Genomic DNA, 22,594 nt, shown 5'->3' on the forward strand with positions numbered 1-22,594 from the left:
GTTCTGGTGATGCATGAGCATTCCCTGACCTGGACATGGGCTTTGATTGGTGTTCTTTAAGGGGAGAGTGTTTCTAAGTGAAAGATTTTCTGTCCCCTCCTCCCCCCAAAGTTAAGGTTCCTGAAGAAGTTGGTCACGTTTAATATGGAAAAATAGGACTAGTACATCTGATGGTACCAAGGGTGCAAAGCACAGTTGCCCTTCATTACTCCTCAGGGATGTATGGAGAAGGCCTGAATGAGGGGTTTAAAAACAGTCCTGCTTGATTCCCCATTAGAAATATCAGGTCTTACTGGCAGTGTTTGGCTGGAAGCTGCTATAGGCGATTGGAGAACTAATGGGGTTATACCATCACAGGAGAGAATAGGACCTGAACCCTTGAGAGGGGAATGGATTCTTAGTCTATTTAAAATCTCTTGGTTTTTATTTTTGATGCTGATTTAGTGTAAGCTCCTGACAGGCCCCTGGGAGAAAAGATTTGCTAAAGAGCCAGACCCCTCTCCCTTTGGTTGAGGGATGTGAAAGCTCCCACTCCAGTTCTCTGATCCTCTGTGCTGATAGGGAACTATAGCTGGACATTCTGTCTGTCCCTAAGATTACCCACAGAGGAATTAACAGAGTGTTGTATGTGTAAAAAAAATATATCTAATCCCCAACTTGATGTAACGTTAACTGAACTTTTGGCTTTGTATAAAACCAAAGACCAGGAAGGAATGAAAGGTCTAGGAATGTGACTCCTTACCTTCTCTGCCTGGCTGGGAATGGAAAAAAAAACCCTTTGTGTTATAAGTTTGGAAAGGAGTTTCTTCCTTTCGTAGCGTTGTTTGATGAACTTTCTGATGGCCAAAACCTGTGAAATGCTCAAAAGGCATTATTTTTGTTATAAGTAACATTTAATTGTATAGAATATATGTATTTTGTCTCCAGATCTGCTTTTCCCCAGTAGACTAGTGTAACAATTTGATATGATTTGGACTATATCACGTTATACCATATCCTGTTGTTTGGAATCCATGAGTTTTATATTGTCTCACTAATTTTCTTTTCATTAATATCTGATGTTGTAAGTTTGGTTCTAGTTGCCCTATTTTCTAATTTTTTTTCCTTCCTAGTGGATAAAAACCCTTCCCAAATAAACACCCTGCTTACTGAGCAAACCCAATCCCCCTCAAGTCTGTGGCCCCGTTATCCAGCTAGATGTTTACACAATGCCGATCACCTTGGTATTTGAGCACCCAAGTACCATACAATGTTGACGTCTGGCAGGGTTAGAAATGCTCCTCTGTCTGTGCTGCTGAGTCTGTGTGGAGAGAGGCCAGTTCCTAATCTGACACATGCTAGCCAATGTGCAGTACAGACCTCTACCCCTTCCCTCCCCTGAACCCAGTTACTTTGCACTTTGTTTTGTGCTTTCCTGTCTACATGTTCTGAACGAGGCCACTGTTTATGTCTGCAGTCACAGGCTGAACTTGCTGGAGAGAGTGAGTGCTAATGCTGTCACCACCATCCTGCACAAGATGATAGAGGAGAGGATGGAGCGCAGATGCAGGGGAGAGTATGAGCACTCTTTCCTGAATGAGTTCCAGGAGGTAAGGCCCACAGCCACCAGGAGCTGTTCTGGTGGTGGCATGTGCTTGTTTCTGTCACAAGTTAAAGAGTTGATGTCAAAATGAAACTCCTATTTGAAGAAATCCTAACTTGACCTGCCAAGCCCCCTAAACTGTTGACATAGAAGCCCATGGAAATACCCCATTTCATAGATTCACATAGTTTCAGCCCGGAAGGGACCATTGTGATCACCTAGTCTGACATTTTGCATAACACAGGCCATTACAATTCATTGTTTCCCCTGTATTAATTAAAGAATTAATTTAGGGTTAGGCTGGAGGTCAGAGTAGATGATCACAATTGTCCCTTCTAGCTTTCAGACCATAAGAACGGCCATACTGGGTGAGACCAAAGGTCCATCTAGCCCAGTATTGTGTCTGCTGACAGTGGTCAATGCCAGGTGCTTCAGGGAGAATGAACAGAACAGGTAATCATCAAGTGACCCATCCCTGTCGCCCATTCCCCGCTTCCGGCAAACAGAGGCTAGGGACACCATGCCTGCCCATCCTGGCTAATAGCCATTGATGGACCTATCCGCCATGATTTTATCTAGTTCTTTTATGTACCCTATTATAGTCTTGGCCTTTACAACATCCTCTGGCAGAGATGTTTAACCTCTATGAATCTGTGTACTGAGCCCAGTAATTGGTGTTTGGCTGAAGGATAATTTCTAGAAAAGCATCCAGTTTTGATCTGAAGACCTCAAGAGATGGAGAATCCACCTCTTCTCTTGGGAGTTTGCGCCAATTGTTAATCACTCTTGTTAAAAAATTGTGCCTAATTTCTAATTTGAATTGTCTGGCTTGAGCTTCTAGCTATTGGTTCTTGTTCTGCCTTTTTCTGCTAAATTAAAGAGACCTTTAGTATCTGCTGTTTTCTTCCCATAAAGGTACTTGTACACCATAATTAAGTTGCCTCTGTCTTCTTTTTGATAAACTAAGCAGACTGTGCTCTTTAAGTCTTTCACTGTAAGGATTTTTCTCCAGCCCTCGAACCATTTTTGTGGCTCGTTTCTCCATCCTCTCCAATTTTTCAGTAGCTTTTTAAAAATGTGGACCTCAGGACTGGATGCAATATTCTAGTATCGGTCTCACCAGTGCCGTATAGAGAAGTAAAATCTTCACTCCTCCCCTGCTTATACATCCTGGGATTGCATTAGCTCTTTTTGCCACGGCATTGCACTGGGAGCTCATGTCCACTATGACCCCTTAGTCCTTGTCAGAGTCGCTGCTTTCCCATATACAGCCCCCTATTCTGTAGGTACAGCCTGCATTCTTGGTTCCTAGATATATAACTTTGCACTTGACTGTATCAAAATGCATTTTGTTTGAATGGGCCCAGCTTATGAAGTGATCCAGATCACTCTGTAGGACTGCACTGTCTTTATTATTTACCACTCCAGTCTTTGTCATTCACAAATTTTATAAGCATTGATTTTATATTTACTTCTAGATCATTGATGAGAACGTTAAATAGGGTTGGACCTACCCAGTCCCTGCAGAACCCCATTAGAAGCTCCCTGTCACAGGGTGACTGCACCCTGCAAGAAAGGGAGCAGGGTTGAATTCACCTGCTGCCCAGTTGGGTTTAAGGGAAGGTACCTTGAGTCTTATAAAGAGGGAGAGAGCTGCAGAGAGGACCCATGCTGCTGATAGTGTGGGGGCAGAATGAGGGCAGCTGGCTTCAGCAGTGTTACTGAGCATGCTCAGTACAAGCCAAGCAACAAATCTGGGGGGGCACATGATCCTGCATGTCCGCCCCCCATGTTGCCTCTGGACTAACAGCTGCATAATCTGGGAGCATAATGTAGTAAAATCTCATTCTGTGGGCAAGTTAGTGATAGAAAGATAAGGGCGATGTCATTTGATTTGTAAAAATCTACAGAATCCTAATTTCAATGATGTCACCCTCTGTGGCAAGGCGGGGGGGACTCACTGCCCCTCAGCTCCCAGGTCCAGGTCCTCCAGTTGGTGGAAACAATGTCGTCAGAAATGGGGTAGGTTGGGTATCGTTCAAAAGCCCTTTCTCCCACAAACGCAATGGAACCAAACATGACAAACCTAGAACAATTATGTAGATATATATTCGAGAAAATGTTTAAAAATCAATGTTTTTTAAATTATACTTTACCACAGGGATGCATTGTTCACATAAAGATACCCATCTTTGGTAAACCTAGCGAAGTTAGCCTTGACATGTAGGATTGAAAACATTTATTCATCAAAGTCATCATCAGTGTTGTCTCCATCTAGGGTATCCTTGTTAGACATGTTGTCGCACTGATCGTTGTCCATGCGGCACTCACACATCTCTGTGCAAGGCAGGCTGCTGGCCAAACGTTTGCAGCATCTGGTTTTTGCACATGAGCATTTGATTAGCTAAAGAATTGATTCAGGAGTGCATGGTATTCACACGCAACTGGTGTGATCAGCCCATCCTCCAAGACCCATCCATGTCTGATGGGGAAGGTAGTTTTGGATGCATTCAACCATCCCAGAGTCATTCCACGCCTTGATAATTTGCCCTCTTGATAGCAGGTAAAAAAGCATCCCATGTTGGTTGGCAATTTTTCTCCTTTTCTCTGCTTCTTGCAAAACATCCACCAACATAACTCTGCAAGTGTCGTAATGTTGGTCTTCAAATGGTAAACTCGGCACATGAACACTTCCAGTGCATTTATGATCTCATCAGTGACTGTCTCAGGCATTCCGAGCACCTTCAGAGCAAGGAGAGAGTCTTCAGAGACTGAATCAAATGCCTTCTAGTAAGATAATATGGTCTTTCCAGCCACCCTTCCAGTAGTGCCACATCCTGGGCATAGAAACCTGGCAGTGCAGTGGCTTTTTATGGTCTGAGTTATAGGAAAACATCTCTGAGGGATATACAGCGATTCTGTTCCCCAGCAGCAGGCACAAAAAGAATCTTGCGGAAGTCTTGGGTAACATCTCACAGAGAACACTAGAACGTCTGAATCTTGTGCAAAAATCTGGAGTTAAGTAGCACCTCTCTCTGTGGCATTGATGACATGCAAGATAATTTTAGTGTCAGCCTTCTCATGGGAATAACAAAGAAACTCCATAGAACAGTGGGAGGCAGAAGCTTTATTATGCCATGCGATGACATTCTTCGAGAAATTCTTCTCATGCTGGAGTGTTTTCTCCACAGGCTGTGTGGTTAACTTGTCCTTTGTGTGGGTATGAGACAGTTCATTGTGATGTTGGAGATGTTGATGGAATCAATGATTTTGTATTGGACAAGCGTAATACCATGGAGTCTCTTCTTTCTGGTAATATTTTTAATTGATTCTGCTACATACGTGTCAAACGCAAGGTGGACTTCATCACAGGTCCAGTATTTTCTATGTAGCCTCATAATGAAGTGTTCAGCCAAATCTCGGCAGGTGTAAACAGTTTGTTTGTCGAGAGCTTGTACCTCAGACATACCATTTATGATTGGTACTCTGAAAGGCCTCTGCTGGCATAAGGTATCAGTCACATTGTCAGTAGGTGCTGGCTTATGAAAAACCTGCAAGATGTGCATTAGTTTGCTTTTCGCCTGGCACATAAGTATTGTTCTGTTGTATTCAAACATCAATTGTGGCACCATGGAGAACTTGTATTTCCCAAAGTCTCACGTAGATCAACATCACACTGAGATCTGGGCATGACCAGGAGATGAGCAAACAATGACCTGTCTGCAGTCAGCTCTGTAAGAGTCTCTGCCACCTTCACTCTGACTTTATTCTTGATTGGAGCCCACAGATTGATGGAGCCTTGGATAATTCTTCGGGTTTTGAAGGCTTCTTACAAGTCATGATCCAAAGTAACCATTTGACTGACATCTTTAGCTGTCTCATCACTGAAGACTGCTTATGTCATGATATTAAGCTTTGGTCCATCAGATGTGAATGGATTGCAAGTGTGAGTAACCTCATCCTGTAGCTTAAAATTGCCCCTTCTTGGCATTTAACAGCATTTAATGAGTCTGGATGGTGCATGGTTGCTTCTGGGGAAAACATCCCAGCCGTGCAGCCACTTAAACTTTACTTTCCATGCTATGCTCTTACTCATAGACTTAAAGGTCAGAAGGGACCATTATGGTCATCTAGTCTGACCTCCCGCATTATGCAGGCCACAAAAGCTGACCCACCCACTTTCCCTTAACTCAGCTGTTGAAGTCTCCAGATCGTGATTTAAAGACTTCAAGTCGCAGAGAATCCTCCAGCTTGCGACCCCTGCCCAATGCTGCGGAGGAAGGCAAAAAACCTCCAGGGCCTCTGCCAATCTACCCTGGAGAAAAATTCCTTCCCGACCCCAAATATGGCGATCAGTAGAACCCCGAGCATACAGGCAAGATTCTCTAGCCAGACCCACATTTTACCAGTGATGGCACTTTATTACCTAATTGACTAAAATCACGTTATCTCATTAAACCATTCCCTCCATAAACTTATCTAGCCTAATCTTGAAGCCAGAGAGGTCTTTCGCCCCCACCGTTTCCCTCGGAAGGCTGTTCCAAAATTTCACCCCTCTGACGGTTAGAAACCTTCGTCTAATTTCAAGCCTAAACTTCCCCACGGCCAGTTTATATCCATTCGTTCTCGTGTCCACATTAGTACTGAGCTGAAACAATTCCTCTCCCTCCCTGGTATTTATCCCTTTGATGTATTTAAAGAGAGCAATCATATCCCCCCTCAGCCTTCTTTTGGTTAGGCTAAACAAACCGAGCTCCTCGAGTCTCCTTTCATAGGAAAGGTTTTCCATTCCTCAGATCATCCTAGTGGCCCTTCTCTGTACCTGTTCCAGTTTGAATTCATCCTTTTTAAACATAGGAGACCAGAACTGCACACAGTACTCCAAATGAGGTCTCACTAGCGCCTTGTATAACGGAAGGAGCACCTCCTTGCCCCTACTAGAAATACCTCGCCTAATGCATTCCAAGATCGCATTAGCTTTTTTAACAGCCGCGTCACATTGCCGGCTCATAGTCATCCTGCGATCAACCAGGACTCCGAGGTCCTTCTCCTCCTCCGTCACTTCTAACCGATGCGTCCCCAGCTTGTAACTAAAATTCTTGTTAGTCATCCCTAAATGCATCACCTTACACTTCTCATTATTAAATCTCATCCTATTATTATTACTCCAATTTACAAGGTCATCTAAGTCTCCCTGCAGAATATCCCGATCCTTCTCCGAATTAGCAATACCTCCCAACTTTGTGTCATCCGCAAACTTTATCAGCCCACTCCTACATTCGGTTCCGAGGTCAGTAATAAATAGATTAAATAAAATCGGACCCAAAACCGAACCTTGAGGAACCCCACTGGTGACCTCCCTCCAACCTGACAATTCCCCTTTCAGTACTACCAGCTGCAGTCTCCCCTTTAACCAGTTCTTTATCCACCTCTGGATTTTCATATCGATCCCCATCTTTTCTAGTTTAACCAATAATTCCTCATGCGGTACCGTATCAAACGCTTTACTAAAATCGAGGTATATTAGATCCACCGCATTCCCTTTATCTAGAAGGTCTGTTACTTTCTCAAAGAAGGAGATCAGGTTGGTTTGGCACGATCTACCTTTCGTAAACCCATGTTGTAATTTGTCCCAATTACCATTCAACTCAAGGCCCTTAACTACTTTCTCCTTCAAAATTTTTTCCAAGATCTTGCATACTACAGATGTTAAACTAACAGGCCTGTAATTACCCGGGTCACTTTTTTTCCCCTTCTTGAAAATAGGAACCACGTTAGCTATTTTCCAGTCCAACGGTACCACCCCCGAGTTTACAGATTCATTAAAAATTATCGCTAAGGGGCTTGCAATTTCTTGCGCCACTTCCTTCAATATTCTAGGATGAAGATCATCCGGTCCACCCGATTTGGTCCCGTTTAGCTGCTGAAGTTTAGCTACCACCTCTAATACTGTAATGTCATTCCCTCCTTCTTTATTCCCCTCTGTCCTGCTCCCTCTATTCCTAAGCCCTTCATTAGCCTTATTAAAGACCGATGCAAAATATTCATTTAGATATTGTGCCATGCCTAGATTATCCTTAATCTCCACTCCATCTACATTCTTCAGTGGTCCCACTTCCTCTTTCTTTGTTTTCTTCCTATTTATATGGCTATAAAACCTCTTACTATTTGATTTAATTCCCCTCGCAAGGTCCAACTCTACACGGCTTTTGGCCTTTCTCACTGCATCCCTACATGCTCGGACCTCAATAAGGTAGGTTTCCTTGCTGATCCCTCCCCTCTTCCATTCTTTGTACGCTTTCTGTTTTTTCTTAATTGCCCCTTTGAGACGCCCACTCATCCAGCTAGGTCTAAATCTCCTGCCCACTAATCGTTTTCCCTTTCTTGGTATACAGGCCTCGGACAGCTCATGCAACTTCAATTTGAAATAATTCCAGGCGTCATCTGCCTTTAGATCCCTAAGTATGTTATCCCAATGCACTTCCCTAAGTAGTTGCTTTAATTTATTAAAGTTGGCCTTTTTAAAATCGTAAACCTTAGTCAGAGTTTTATTTCTGTTAAACCTTCCATTTAGTTTAAACCGAATTAGCTCATGGTCACTCGAGCCAAGGTTGTCCCCTACAACCATTTCCTCAACGAGGTCCTCACTACTCACCAGCACCAAATCTAAAATTGCATCCCTCCTCGTCGGTTCAGTTACTACTTGATGAAGGAATTCATCTGCTAGCACGTCTAGGAACATCTGAGCCCTATTATTGTTACTAGCATTTGTTCCCCAATCTATATCTGGGAAGTTAAAGTCCCCCATGATTACACAGTTCTTATTAGTTTTTACTTCCCTAAAAACATTAAATAGTTCTCTGTCCTCATCCAGGCTAGATCCCGGCGGTCTATAGCACACCCCAAGCACTATCTCAGGGGAGGCTCTAGTAGTTCTATTACCCAGTGTAATTATTGCCCAGACAGACTCCGTCTTATCCATTCCATCACTTATTACTTCTTTGCATTTTACCTCATTATTGACATACAATGCCACTCCCCCACCTTTACTCTTGCTAAGAGTGACTGCTTCATTCAGTTTCTCACCTGATTTAGGTGCTGAAAGTAGGTGGATGCCTTTGGGTTCTGGTTCACCACAGAAGAAGCAGTGTTTTCAAAGTGCATGCCACAGGACCTAGTATAAGGCGAGTCTCACCCACAGCTGGCACTTTTACCAGCATCTTCAACTATTTCCTGATGCTCAATGTATTTCCTCTCCAACCTTCCCAAATTCAGTTTATGGACACATTTCTTATAGCATGTAAGGTACCACTGAGCATTGTGTTTAACTGAGTCTTCTGCGGTGGTATGGTCCAAAGATTGAGGAAGTCGTCAGTACTCATTGTTTCCCCATTGATGCCTAAAAATGATCAAGACCAAAGTAAAAACAAGGATTTTGTAATAAATTACATTGGGGTTGTAATTAATTGTTATGTAGTGTATATTACGTAACTGCGCATATAGTATGCGGATGGATTCCAGTAATTTCTGGCTGGATGCTGACAACTTAACCAGTGCCTCATTACAACTCTTTTGGCATAATAAAGAAGGCTGATAATCAGTGCTACTGAACTGCTTCTTTTTTGCTGATGGCTCCATGTGGACAGTAAGGAGGGTGATAGGGTTTGTTGTCTGGTAGGAAATGCTACCGCCATCCCTAGTGCTGGCCCTGGGGATTCCTGCCGGGGAAGAGCCATTCATTCAAGGATGGGCATCCCCACGACTTTGTGAATGTAGATCTTCAGCAGGTGGCAACTTGGTGCTGCAGCATTTGGCAGTGTACCTGGGGCACATCTCAGGAGGCTAGGAAATGCAGCTCCAGTCACCCCCACTTCAACACGCGTCTCTCTCTCTCAGGCAGGTCTTGGAAGTCCTCTTTGCTGCAGGTCTGGCTATTGACTTGCGACGATCTCGTAGGGTACATGGTTAGTGGCTGTGCTCAGAATATAGCATGTCTGCTGGACACATGAGATCTGTTGTGTTAGCAGGAGTGGCTTGTGGGATCTGTCTCATGGTGTTCCTGTGGTTTATTTCAAATCTGGCTGCATCTGCTAACTCACTCCCCCAATGATGCTTCCTCTAGCTGCACTGCTGGCTATTAGGGACCAGTGATCTCTAGTCAGAGCTGGGTTTGGACCATGGCAGAGGGCAGTGCTCCTCTCAGGTGGCTAGCGTGGAGTTGTGTGCCCCAGGAGCCTGCTGTGAATGTCATAGATTCCAAGGCCAGAAGGCACCATTGGAATCAGCTAGTCTGACCTCCTGTATAATACAAGCCAGAGACCTGCCCCAAAATAATTCCTACAGAAGATCTTTTGCTCCAGTCTTGATTTTAAAATTGTCAGGTGATGAAGAATGCACCATGACCCTTAGTAAATTGTTCCAATGGCTAATTCCTCTGACTGTTAAAAATGTACACTTTATTTCCAGTCTGCTGAAGGTGTGTGGGATGGTGGCTGGCACGGTTGGGCTGTGTGGCTCTCACTATTGTCCCTCTTGTTGTGCAGTGGATCGAGAAGGTGATTGGCTGGCTTAGCAGAGTATTCCTGCAGGACAGCCCCATGGCCCACTCCACCCCGGAGGCCAGCAGCACCCTGAAGCGCTGGAGGTGCCACGTCCAGAGGTTCTTCTACCGCATCTATGCCAGCATGCGCATTGAGGAGCTCTTCAGCATCATCCGTGGTGAGCATGACCCCTGCCTGCTGCCCAGGTCGTGTTGACTCTCTCTCTCCTCGCCTGCCAGCCCAGACCTGCCTCGTGGCCATGCAATCCTGCTTTCCCCTCCCCATGTGCCCTGGGGCATCTTGTGCTCTCCCATCGCCTCCTTATGGGGCCTGGCACCTTCTCTGACTGCTCTTTTGGTTTGAAGATTTTCCAGAGTCAAAGCCAGCTGTGGAGGATCTCAAGTTCTGCCTGGAAAGGACCAATCAGAGGCAGCAGCTGCTCAGCTCCCTGAAAAGCGCTCTGGAAATGCGGCTTCTCCATCCCGGTGAGTGTTTCATCCCTCGTGTGTCCCCCAGGGACTGGGCATGTCTGAGTGGGGATATCCTGGAAAGCAGCTCTACCGTGGCAAGGTGAGCGTGCGGTAACCATGTCCCTGCCCCCTCCGCACTAGTGAGCTCTTGGATATCAGTGTGTTGTAGGAATGCTCTGTCCCACACCTCAAGTTCCTCTTTTCTCTGCAGTGCCGCAAGGAACCGAGTTAGAAGGTTGTCTTTGCTCAAAGCCTTCTCCAAAGTGCTGTCTGGGCTGAGCGCTCAGTGTGTGCTGAGCTGGTTTTCAGTAGCTCCCATGCAGCTTCCCTGGTTGGAGTCTGCTGCCCAGACACATGGAGCTCTGTCCCTCCATCTGACCAGGGCACTGCAGCAAGCACCTCTCCTCCAGCTCTCTGGATCTAACTAAGGCTCCCTTAGGGCCCTTCCTGGGTCCGAGCTTTGCTCTCTGCTCTGAGACTCTGCCTGTTCTTCCCCCTTGCTTTAGGAGTCAACACGTCGGACATCATTACTCTCTACATCTCGGCCATCAAGGCCTTGCGAGAACTGGACCCCTCCATGGTTATCCTGGAGGTGGCCTGTGAGCCCATCAGGAAGTACTTGAGGTAAGTGTGAATGGGACAATTTAATGAATCTTCTGATCTGCCAGTAGATTTTAAAGCTGAAATCTAACATCTCAAACTGGCAGATCTAGTTTAAGTGTTGTAGCCGGTAAAGGGATAGAATTTAATTAGGGTAACCCTTTCTGCTGAGTCTAGGGAGCACTAGCTTACTAATTTTAAGCTCTAGGTTTTTTTAGCTTGGACAATATTTCTCAAATCAAGACACTTGGTTATTCTTAGCCAATTAACAGTTTATTAAATTCACAAAGAACCACATCAGTAAGCAATCATCCATTAAGCGTGGATACAACAAACGTTCTAGGCATGTACAGAACACACATGCAGTCTTGTGATTAACACAGATCTATTTTGGGGCCCAAGCAGCTGTACCAAGGAATAATTGACTTATAATCTCAGGCTATTGACTCTTTAGCACTCTAATATGTTTGTCCCACTTCCAATAATTCACCAGGGAATAAGGATGCACTTGACTTAAGGTGTGACTAGGAATGTGGTCCCTGCTATTGGAATTGTTTGGTACGAAGAGGACTAATTTAAAACATCAAGAGCAGTTTCTTAAAGTTGTTGTGTAAGTTTTTCTTAGGCCAGTTTGCTTGGTTTTATAAAGGAGGAATATGCATATAGCATTAGTTAGTTAAAATCCAAGTATGTTTATTTGAGGTCTCATTAGAAAGAACGTAGCCCCAACAAAATGGCTCTATTAGTCATGTTAAAGAACACAGCGAAATACAATCTCTTAAATGAAATCTCATCACTTTGTAATCCTGGTAACAGTTGGATCGGGAGAGTCTGTCCATGTGGCTGGTACAGGTGTCGCTTGCCCGTCTGGGTTCTGCAGCGTATTTGCGGGGTTCAGTCAGAACTCTAAGTCCTGTGACCGGGGAGGAAGGCAGAGGCTGTCTAACAGGGTCCGTGGAGGACTTGACCATGCCCAGTTATCTACACTGGGTAGTTCCAGCAGTTCCTTACTGTTTGTGGGGGCAGCTCTGCCCTTTTGTACGCCTTCTTTAATCTCTCTGGATGAGGGATCAAAATGAAAGTCACAAACCCCAACGTATTCAGGGATACTCCCTTCCTGTGGCCCCTGCAAAGAAAGGGTTGGTAAATCTACAGTGCTGCCAAAGATCCAGCACCAATGTAGGGAGGGTTGGAGAAATCGCTCTGGCTGGGTGTCTGAGCCCTTGGCTACACTACACAGTTCTGCTGACAGAACAGTGGAAGTGTACGCGTTACAATGCTCCTCCCACCGACAAAACTCCTGCTTTGCCAACAAAATAAAACCACCTCGACGAAAGGTGTAGAGCTTTTTGTGGCAAAGTTAGTTAAATCACCGTTACTGGCCTCCAGGAAGTATCCCACAATGCCCACCATGATTGCTCTGCTCACTGTTTTGAACTCCGCTGCCCTGCACTCAGCTACACAGGCATGTGTCCCTCCCCTTTCAAAGCCCTAGGAAGCTTGAAATTCCTCAGTGTGGAGAGTTCACCTAGCTACGGCCCAGCTGAGCATGCCGGCTCCTGGCAGCAAACACATTCCTGCCTGGACTACAGGGAAGGGGGTGGATCTCCTTGGTGTGCGGGAAGAGGAGGCTGTGGGAGAACTTGTGGGAGAATCAAAACATTAATACAGAATCCTGCTCTCCTGGGCTAGGAGCACAGCAACAGGCAGGCAGGATGGGCTGCTACTGGGTTGGGTAAGAGACTCGTGCTGTGCAGAGTGGGGATGGAGGTGGGGGGCTGATGTCAGGGTGTCCCCCTCCCCCTGCCGGTGGTGGTGGTGGAACAGAGGGACACCAGCTTTCTGCACCAGCTTCTGCCTCAGGATTGGTTGCTGTCTGAATTTAGAGACAGCATGCTGACACACATACACAGTTCCCCAACACACACTCTGTCTCTCTCTCCTCTCCTCCCCCCCACCCACCCCCAACACACACACTCTCCCTCTCCTCCCCCTCAGCAATGACAGTTTGGTCAGATTACCGAGTGCTACTTTAAAACGTGATTTACAATGTGTTACTTTTCGGGCACACACAGCAATCATTACAAGGTTCATAGCACAGTGCAAGCAAACAGTGCCAGGCTCAGCACACTACAGCAACACACATCACTGTGGCTCAGTGTTAAAATACTCCTTCAAGGCCTCCCTCAGCTGAATAGTCGCCCATTGGGCTCCTCTTGTAGCCTTGTGTTCATAACGCACAGCACGATATTGAAGAGCAGTGCAGGATCCATGCTTTCTGACAGAGATGGCTGGGCTGCAGGTTACCAGGGCAGTTGAAAAGCAGCAAGCAATCTAGTAGGATGCCCATGGGATGATGGGATTGAGAAACCTTCGTCATGTGATGCTGTCTCCACCCCATGTGGCATTGCAAACCCGTCCCAAAGCACCCCGTGGCCAGTTGCGTGGTGGGATCGCTACCCACAGTGCACTGCTCTGTGTGTGGTGCAAGAGATGCTATTGTGGCGGTGCTCCACTGACACAAGAAGCATAGTGTGGACATGCAACAGCGGTTTAATTACAGTGGTGGCTGTACATCGATCGGTGTAACTTGCATCGACAAAACTGTAGACAAGGCCTGAGTTGGGCTCAGCCTGTCCGTCTTACCTGGAGTCTGCTGTACTCTTCTCTGGGTTGAGGTAAAGGTCTCCAAGCTAGGAGTTCTGTCTGTGGCTTCAGGGCTCACTCCTGCAGGCCCCTGCTTCAGGCAAACCTGCACCTCCTGCCCCTGCTAACTACATCCTCCTCCCTATCATACAAGACTGACAGGGCCGGAGGGGCAGGGTTAGCCCCTACCACCAGGACTTCTCTGGCACTTTCCTCTCCGGTCTGTACGCCCCGTCACACTGTCCATGTGAGCGTGGCTAGTTCTGGGCTCCTGCACAGTGACCTCAAGTTTCACACGCTGTTGCGGGTTAGTTGGAGGAGGGCAAGTCTGTTATTTTTATTGGACACTTGCTAATGGCTCTCAGGTTTCAGCTGTTTCTGTGCTACTTCCATAGATACCCAGTAGATGGTGCTGATGTACAGTAAATTCCTCTGATCCTTTTCTTGTTGGAGGGGTTTTGTTTCTTTCATTTCAAGAGTTGTACTGCTGTATTACCCAGACTATTAACTGGAACGACCCCCTCTTTAAGCAATGGTGTTTAATATTGCAAAGCTGTGCCTTGGTTAGATGCTCATACCTTTCAATATTCTGTTTTGTGCCATACAACTCAGAGCTTGCAAGGCCAAAGGGACCATTGTGATCATCTAGTCAGTGACCTCCTCTCTAACGCAGGCCATAGACCTGCCTCACAATAATTCCTAGAGCAGAGCTTTTAGAAGAACATCCAGTCTTGATTGAAAAATTGTCAGTGATGGAGAATCCATCGCAACCCTTGGTAGATTGTTCCTATAGCGAATTACTCACTGTTAAGAATCTACACCTTATTTCTAGCCTGAATTTGTCTCGCTCCTTGCCATTGGATCATGTTAGCTCTTTCTCACCTAGATGGAAGAGCCTGTTGTTAAATATTTGTTCCCCATGTAAGTACTTAAAGACTGTAATCAAGTCATCCCTTAACAGCCTCTTTCTTAAGCTAAATAGATTGAGCTCCTTGAGTCTGTCACTATAAACCATGTTTTCTTATCCTATAATCATTCTCGTGGCTCTTCTCTGAACCCTCTCCAATTTATCAATATCCTTCCTGAATTGAGCACACCAGAACTGGACACAGGATTCCAGCAGCAGTCGCACCAGTGCCAAATACAGAGATAACATAAGATTCCCCTGTTTATGCATCCCAGGTTCATATTAGCTCTTTTGGTCACATCGTCACACGGGGAGCTCATGTTCGGCTGATTATCCACCACAACCCCCAAATCTTTTTCAGAGTCACTGCTTCCCAGGATAGAGGCCCCCACCCTGGAAGCGTGGCTGACATTCTTTTTTCTGAGGTGTATACATTTACATTTAGCCACATTAAAATGCATATTGTTTGTCTGTGCCCACTTTACCAAACGATCTGGTCCCCTTCGTTAGTGACCTGTGCAGTTTATAATTTACTACTCCCCCAGTTTTGTGTTTGACAGCTGTACATCTCATGCCAGGCTGGGCTGGGCTTACTCCTTTGCTGACCCCGCCCCTTTCACCTCCGGCTTTCGGACAGGACCAGGGAGGACACGGTGCGGCAGATTGTGGCGGGTCTAACGGGCGATGCCGAAGGGTCTGGTGATTTAGCTAATGAGCTCTCGAAAGCTGACCCAGTGACGCTGGAAAACGGCCAGGAGAGTGACGACGACATCTCCGAGCCAGAGGACTGGCTGCCTGACCCAGTTGATGCTGACCCAGGTTAGACACTAGGATCAGAGCAGCCGCAGCTGCCCCCATCCTGACCTGAACGTTCCGCAGCCCGTGACTTCCTCCTTGTTCCCTTTGGTGGTGGTGTGAGTTGAGCGCTGCTCGACCCCAGGCCCTCCGTGGGGCAGAGCCTGGGGAGATGGGGGGGCTCTGTCTCTCATGTTCTGGTCTGGCATGTATTCTTAGGGAAGTTGAGTTCCAAGCGCCGCTCCTCGGACATCATCAGCCTGCTGGTGAGCATCTATGGGAGCAAGGATCTGTTCATCAATGAGTACCGCACGCTGTTGGCCGACCGTCTGCTGCACCAGTTCAACTACAGCGCTGAAAGGTGAGGCCTGCACCCACCCCCAGGGTCTGCAGGGGAGATGCCCCAGCCAGGCAATCCCAAGAAAGGCCTTGTCTGATGTGGGGCTGTCTCTGCAGTTCTGGGTTCCCAGCCTGAAATCCGTGATCTCACCCACTGAACTGTGGCTGTCGACTTGGACACTTGTCATTGGAGGGAGACTGTAGTGAAATGGCCTCTGGCTTTGTGTGGCTAGTGCCAGGAGAGCAGCATGGGCCATCAGAGGCAAGGAACCTGGCAGTGTGGGCCAGGATCTTTGGAAGGGAAGGTCAGCCACAGAGCTGAATCCCTGGCCTCTCAGTCTGGTACAGGCTGTCCTGGGCAGCCCTGAGACGCTCGGAAGAGGATGCTGTGCTGCTCAGTGAGGGTAAAGAGTTCGAGTCCAGGGACGAGAACAGGCTTTGCCCCTCCCCAAGATCCTCTTGGCCCCATCACATCTGCTTCAGGGGCACTGGAGGCCTGCAGAGGCTGTTATGTGGGGAGGCAGCATTGCCCAGTAGGAAGAGCATGGGACTGGGAGTCAGGAGACCTGGGTTCTGTCCCAGCTCTGCCTCTGACTTGCTTGCTGACCTTGGGCAAGTCACATTGGTTCCTCCACCTTTGGAATGGGGCTAATGAAAGCCAGGCGCTCTGGCATGAATGGCTGGCAAGGGGGCCAGGCATGCTGCTGTGGTGTTAGTTAGGGATGGCAAGGGCAGGTACAAACTGCCAGCCCAGCGGCAGGGGGATGGGAAGTTCCTGCAGCAGCCCCAGGCTCAGAGGGGTGAACGCCCTGGAAGTGGGCGTGTTCCTCCTCACTCAAATGCCTGGGACCATCCGCCTGAGGTAGCAGAGACTGCAGGGGCAGCTTGTTCAAAGGGACTGCCATTCCCCGCTGTGCTCTGTGCAGGGGACTCAGCTTCTCTTCCCAAGGTCTTGCTTGTGATCCTCTGCCTCTGTCGTTCTCAGGGAAATCCGCAACGTGGAGCTGCTGAAGCTGCGATTTGGCGAAGCCCAGATGCACTATTGTGAGGTCATGTTAAAAGTAGGTTCTTGATGATCTAGCGCCAGGGCTTGGTGTGTGCTCCACGGCACGTCTCGGTGACGCAGAGAATGGCAGCCAGGGGTGGCCTGTGGGACGCTTGCCTTAAATCTGAGCCCATGCCTTGGAGAGGGGCCTCTGGGGGCATTGCAGAGTAAGGTGGGGGCTTTTGGAGTGGGACAGAAGCAGCATGAGGAATGGGAGGGGCTCCCTGGGACTCTGGGTGAGAGATGGAGGGGGCTCCATGGGGAGTGGGGGTGATGTGGGGGTCCCAGAACTGTGGTCAAAGTCCTTCTATATTTTGAGCCCCTGAGTGGGTTGGGCTGGTGAATCTGGGGCTGTCATCCCGTCTGTCACTAGAGCAGGTACAGCAGGCTGCCGGCGTGGGGCGATCCCCGCTTCTCCCTGGCAGTCTGTGCTAAAGCCAGTCTGGTGCTCTCCTCAGTGGATAGTGGGGACAAACGGCCATCTAATGTCCACATCCTCTCCTGCAGACAGTTCTCATGCCCCCTTCTCCAGCTCACGTCGCTTGGCCTGCTGTGGGGCCCAGCCCCTGGCTCTGCTTCGGAGCCTGGCCAGGAGAAAAGCAGGCACTTTGAGCTGGGTGCTGTGTCCTGCCTCTCCCCAGGATATGGCTGACTCGCGGCGCATTAACACCAACATCCGTGATGAGGAAGAGAAGCTCCCAGAGGAGGAGAGGCCCCCATTTAGCCTCGTCGCTGTCATCCTGTCTAGCGAGTTCTGGCCACCGCTGAAAGAGGAGAAGCTGGAGCTCCCCGAGCAAATCAAGGAGGCCATGGAAGCCTATTCCAAGAAGTATGAGAAGTTAAAGGTGAGGGAGCCCTGTGATCTGTGTAGCTAGGACAGGGGATGCCTTGCAGTTAGCAATGGGGGGCAACTAGCACCCACGAGAGAGAAAGCAGAGCGGGGCTCCCTCACCCTTGGCTTTGGAGAGCCTGTTCCACCCGGGGCTGCAGAGCGGGCGGAGAAGCTGGAGGCAGCACGGTGGGTAATTAGAAAGAGAAATGGCTGGTTGCTGCCAAAGCTGTGTTCTTGGCCCTTCCAAGGTGCTGTTGCTCCCCATCTGGTTCCACTTGTTGCCTGCATCCCTGGCAATGCACGTCTCCTCATGGGTCCTTAGGCTTCTCCCTTCGTCTCCAGCAGCCTGTAGCCCTTTGTGGCAGAAGACACCTCTGTTCATGCCCCTTTAACCAGACCTTGAGTCGAGGTGGAGGCTCCAAGCTCCTTCTCCTCTGCGTAGAGATGAGGGGTTCTCATCTCTGTGAAGCCAGCTGCATGGACTTACCCAGCCTGCTGCGCGCCAGGCAGAGCAGAGACCAAACGTTAGTAAGACCAAAGAGGCAGTTTGTAGGATGCCTGCTGGCTGAGGCCAGCCCTGCACAGTGGCAGTGGTTTAACAGAAGGGGCGATTTTATCCACATGTGGCAAACCTGGGGCAGCTGTGAGTGTGGATGCTCCCGTATCGATTTCACACAGCTTAGAGCAGCTTAGCTTGTGTGAATACATTCTACAGGCACAAGCTAAACCAGTAGAACCTGTTTAAAACCATTATAAATGTTCACACATGAGTGCACCAGCTTAGCCAAAGCAACTGAATTCAAAACAGTGAGAGATTTGTGTGCCCGGAAACCCAGCTGGTTCCCATAAGCTAACCTCCACACAGCCGCCTCAGCATGGGGACAGCAAATGGAAACCTGACTTCTCGTGAATTCAATCCCCACTGCCCATCCCCTTGCTGTCTGAGATCAATTCTGTCTCAGGCCGGAAGTTGGCCGGGTTGGGGGGGCTTCCTGGGATCGTTGTCATGCCAGACAGCCCGTCTGTGTCTAGTCTTCCCCTAATAGGCCTTTGCCGATGGGGAGGGGAGATGCACATGGTGTGGGGTGCCAGTGCCCTCCCCACCTCCAGGAGACTGTCTAGGGAGGAAATGCCAAATAGCCTCTGTCTAATGGTTCACGTCCCCGGCCCAGTGGGCAGAGAGCTCTCAGTCTACGAGGTGACGCCCATTCCCATCTTGGAGAGGCTGCGTCACTCCTAAAGGAATAGCTCTTCTGGACAGAAATGAGCCCCAAGTGCCCTCAGGCCTTCTTCCCAGTCCACCCCTGCTGCAGCGCAGTCTGAAGAGGAGAGCAGCACTGGGTGACACAGGGCCAATGTTGGAAAGGGAGGGGCTGGGCAATGGCCTGTATGGGGGAAGGGGAGGCAGAGGTTAGGTCCAGAGGGCTGAGTAACTGTTGGGGAGGGGCAGCTCAGGGGGGCTGTGCCTGTGTCTGGTGGGAGAGCAGTGGCTGTGTGGGGCTGAGCACGGTGCAGGCCGCAAGGAGTGGCGGTTCTAGTCGTGAGTGGCAGTCAGTGTGATAAGTGAGTGACCTGTCATGCATGTGAAGTGTGAGTCGCTGCTGCTTCTGCTTCCAGGCCATGAGGACTCTCAATTGGAAGCATCACCTGGGCCTGGTGAACCTGGATGTGGAGCTGGCGGATCGCACTGTCTCCCTCTCCGTGTCTCCTGTGCATGCAGCCATCATCCTGCACTTCCAGAGCAAGAGTGAGTGAGGCCCTGGTGTGTTCACCACTGCCCTCTGCTGGGCAGGACAGGCCACTTCTGCTCTCACAGACCTAACACTTCAAGACTTAGGCTAGCAGATCCAGAGCCCACTGAATCTGGCCATGGTGGTTCTACTCTTAGTGCTGCTCTGAGAGAGGCCTGTTCCCCTGTGCAGCAGCTCAGCACACACTTGCTTTCTGGAACACATTGTGCAGTTACCCCCTGGCTACTCTTGCCCACTGGCAGCTCTTCCCTCAGTTCCTGCCACACCTGCCTGCCCCCTCCCTGCTCTCACGCCCTGCCGCCCAGCTCCCTCTCTCTGGTGGTGCCAGTTCAGTGCCATCCCAAGTGCACAGAGATTGCCGCAGTTCCCTCTGAGTAGCCTGTTCAGTGACTTCCTAGGTTGGGGATGTTTGGAGGCCTGGGTCGGATGACTGTTGAGATGAGAGGGGACGTGATAGAGGAGGTGAATCTGACTTTTGTATTCAGTGAAACTGCAGGGCAGCAGTGCTGGCACTGGTGAAAGGAAATCCTTTCACACAACACAATTAGCCCAAAGAACTCATTGCTACAAGAGGGTAGAGAGGCCAAGTGCTTAACAGGCTTCAGAAAAGGCCTGGCCATTGATATGGATAACGAGAACATCCACTGTTACATTAGAAGGGCTAGAATCCTGCGTAGGCATCTAAGCCTGCCCTTCACGTACAGGGTTTGGGAGAAACATGATCCCAGAATAGCCCACCATGGGGATTCTTGCCCTTCCTGTGCAGCCTGGTTCGACAGGAAGTTGCTGCTGGGGACAGGACACTGGGCTAGAGGGAGTGCTAATGTGATCTGGTCTGGCAATGCCTGTGCTGATGGTATGCAGGCTCAGGCCTGTGTGGTGGCGGTGTTATCTTGATGCTGGGCTGGGCATTGCTGTGTTGAGTCCAACTCCCATACCAGGGAGTGACTCTACTCCTCCTTGTGGTGCCTGTGGTCCCCCTCAGGTACGTGGACGCTGGCGGAGCTGAGTGAAGTGCTGAAGGTTCCCGTGACATCGCTGAGGCGTAAGATGACCCTGTGGCTGCAGCAGGGCATCCTTCGTGAGGATCCCCAGGGCACGTTCACAGTGATTGAGGAGGAGCAGAAGGATCTGGTGGAGAAGGTGGTTCTGATAGACAGCGATGAAGAAGGCGACTCTGCCATGGCATCACAGGCTGACCAGAAAGAGGAGGAGTTGCAGGTACTTTCCTGAGCACCTTGGGTGTTTCCAGAGTGGGAAGACCCTCGCCATTCCTTTGTGTGGTGGTTTGTTGCTCTGTTCCAGTTGTGACGTTGTGCAGTCTATATGGTTTTATAAAAACTTGATAATAAGTCAATATAATGTACCTGGGATAGTTTTAGAGAAAATATGGTAATAAGTGAATATAACGTAACTGGGATATGCTTCATGCAAAAGGTCTCTTGTAAGGTATCATTACAAAGCTTATAATCTACTGAGTATGATCATCTGATTTGTATAAATGTACCACTCTTGTATCTAAAACTAGAAAACTAGACTGCACAATGTCACACCAGTCACCTCCAGTTAGCAGAATGACCAATCTAGGGCGAATGGGGCTAATGCTCCCACCTCAAGGCTGGGCTGCGAGGCACAGGCTAGGAGCCAGCCATACACCATGTCTCCAGTCTCTGGAGGGACTCTGCCCCAGAACCAGCTGCTTTCAGAGGGTCCCGAGAATTCCTAAAAGTAGTGATAAGCCAGCTCCTCTGGCTTGGAATTGCCACTGTCCAGCCAGAGGCGCCTTGGGTCATGCCCTGGGCTCCACCATTCTTTCTGGGTTCCTAAGAAGGGGTGTGAAGTCCAGCAGCCAGAAAGCATCTTGTTGGCGTCAGACACTGGGGATTCTGTGGGCACTGGGAGAGGATAAGGAGAGCTGCCATGGAACATGGAGGGACTCAGCCTGCACTTGGCCACTAGGAGTTGTTAACGCACTGCCAGCCAGAGCTTGTTCTCCAGCATTGTGTCCTAAAACGCCTAGCGCTACTGTTAGGCATTGACCCTGCAAAGGGTGGGTCTGTATGGCTCCGAATGCAGCAGAGTGCAGCACATGCACTGTCAGCCCTGCAGATCCCTGTCATGCTGTCTCAGGTGTACATCTGCTCCCAAAGTCTCTGTTCCCTGATTTTTAGTGAAGCATGTGGGATGCCAGGCTTGGGGGTGTGGTTGGGATATACCTCTGCCTTTGTGTCCCCCTGCAGCTTTTCTGGACGTATATTCAGGCGATGCTGACCAACCTGGAGAGCTTGTCCTTGGAGCGGATTCACAGCATGCTGAAGATGTTTGTGATGACGGGTCCGGTGGTGACAGAGATTGACATCCAGGAGCTGCAAGGCTTCCTCCAGAAGAAAGTCCGGGACCAGCAACTCATCTACTCCGGTGGTGTCTATCGCCTGCCTAAGAACTGCAGCTAGAATGTGAGCCTCCCCACCAATTCCTGAGCACTGTGCTCCCGTGCAGCCATTCTGCCTGCATTCAGCACCTCCGTTATACTTGCTTCAGGTGACATCCAGGCGCCCCTAAGCACAGGCTCTGCCTCTCCGCTGGGTTGCCATGGTTTCTGGGATGCTCTTTCTCCCCATTGGCTGCCCTTTGCGTGGAGGTAGCTCAGTAGTACTCTGGACTGAAGCACAGTGCACCTGGAGAGGTCCTTTGAGCTGGGCCAAGCAGAGGGGCTGGTGCCAGCAAGCCCATTTTGTCCTGTATTTTGGTGTCTAGGGTCCATTTCCCTGGTTAATAAAAATGCTAGCTGTGTTTCTCTTAGAATGCATTGACTCCTTTCTTCCCTTCTCGCTCCCCAGCAGAGCCCTCTGGAATCCCCTCTCCCTGGGCTGGAGGAGCTGGTACGGCCTGAATTCCAGTGTCTGCAGGCCAAGATGCTCTCTACTCTCACCCGGGCCTCCACACAGCCTGTGCTGCTCACAGCCCATGCAGGGGGAGATGGGCTCTTGGCTGTAAGAGCCATCTGGGTCCTGTCATGCGGCTGGAGCAGCCTCCTACAGCTGGCTGTGGTGGCTGAGGCCCCACTTAAGGCACATGTCTTGGCAT

General features: G+C 49.0%; 1 protein-coding gene across 2 annotated transcripts in view; it reads left to right on the top strand.

The window, feature by feature from the left end:
• The window catches only part of ANAPC2 (anaphase promoting complex subunit 2), a 38,192-nt gene extending 15,883 nt beyond the window's left edge, over window positions 1–22,309 (top strand). For both annotated transcript variants that reach the window (XM_024217430.2, XM_024217429.2), the window contains exons 3-13: window positions 1,457–1,589; window positions 10,126–10,300; window positions 10,488–10,607; window positions 11,099–11,216; window positions 15,383–15,564; window positions 15,760–15,901; window positions 16,865–16,940; window positions 17,566–17,769; window positions 19,374–19,503; window positions 20,493–20,728; window positions 21,748–22,309. In XM_024217430.2, coding sequence (XP_024073198.2) covers window positions 1,457–1,589; window positions 10,126–10,300; window positions 10,488–10,607; window positions 11,099–11,216; window positions 15,383–15,564; window positions 15,760–15,901; window positions 16,865–16,940; window positions 17,566–17,769; window positions 19,374–19,503; window positions 20,493–20,728; window positions 21,748–21,960 — 1,729 coding nt within the window. In that variant the 3' untranslated portion in view covers window positions 21,961–22,309. The remainder of the gene's footprint in view (window positions 1–1,456; window positions 1,590–10,125; window positions 10,301–10,487; window positions 10,608–11,098; window positions 11,217–15,382; window positions 15,565–15,759; window positions 15,902–16,864; window positions 16,941–17,565; window positions 17,770–19,373; window positions 19,504–20,492; window positions 20,729–21,747) is intronic.
• The last annotated feature ends 285 nt before the right edge of the window (window positions 22,310–22,594 follow it).

This window comes from Terrapene carolina, unplaced genomic scaffold, assembly GCF_002925995.2.
Source record: "Terrapene carolina triunguis isolate 2854851 unplaced genomic scaffold, T_m_triunguis-2.0 Scaffold449, whole genome shotgun sequence".
In the NCBI taxonomy this organism is placed as follows: Eukaryota; Metazoa; Chordata; order Testudines; family Emydidae; genus Terrapene; species Terrapene triunguis.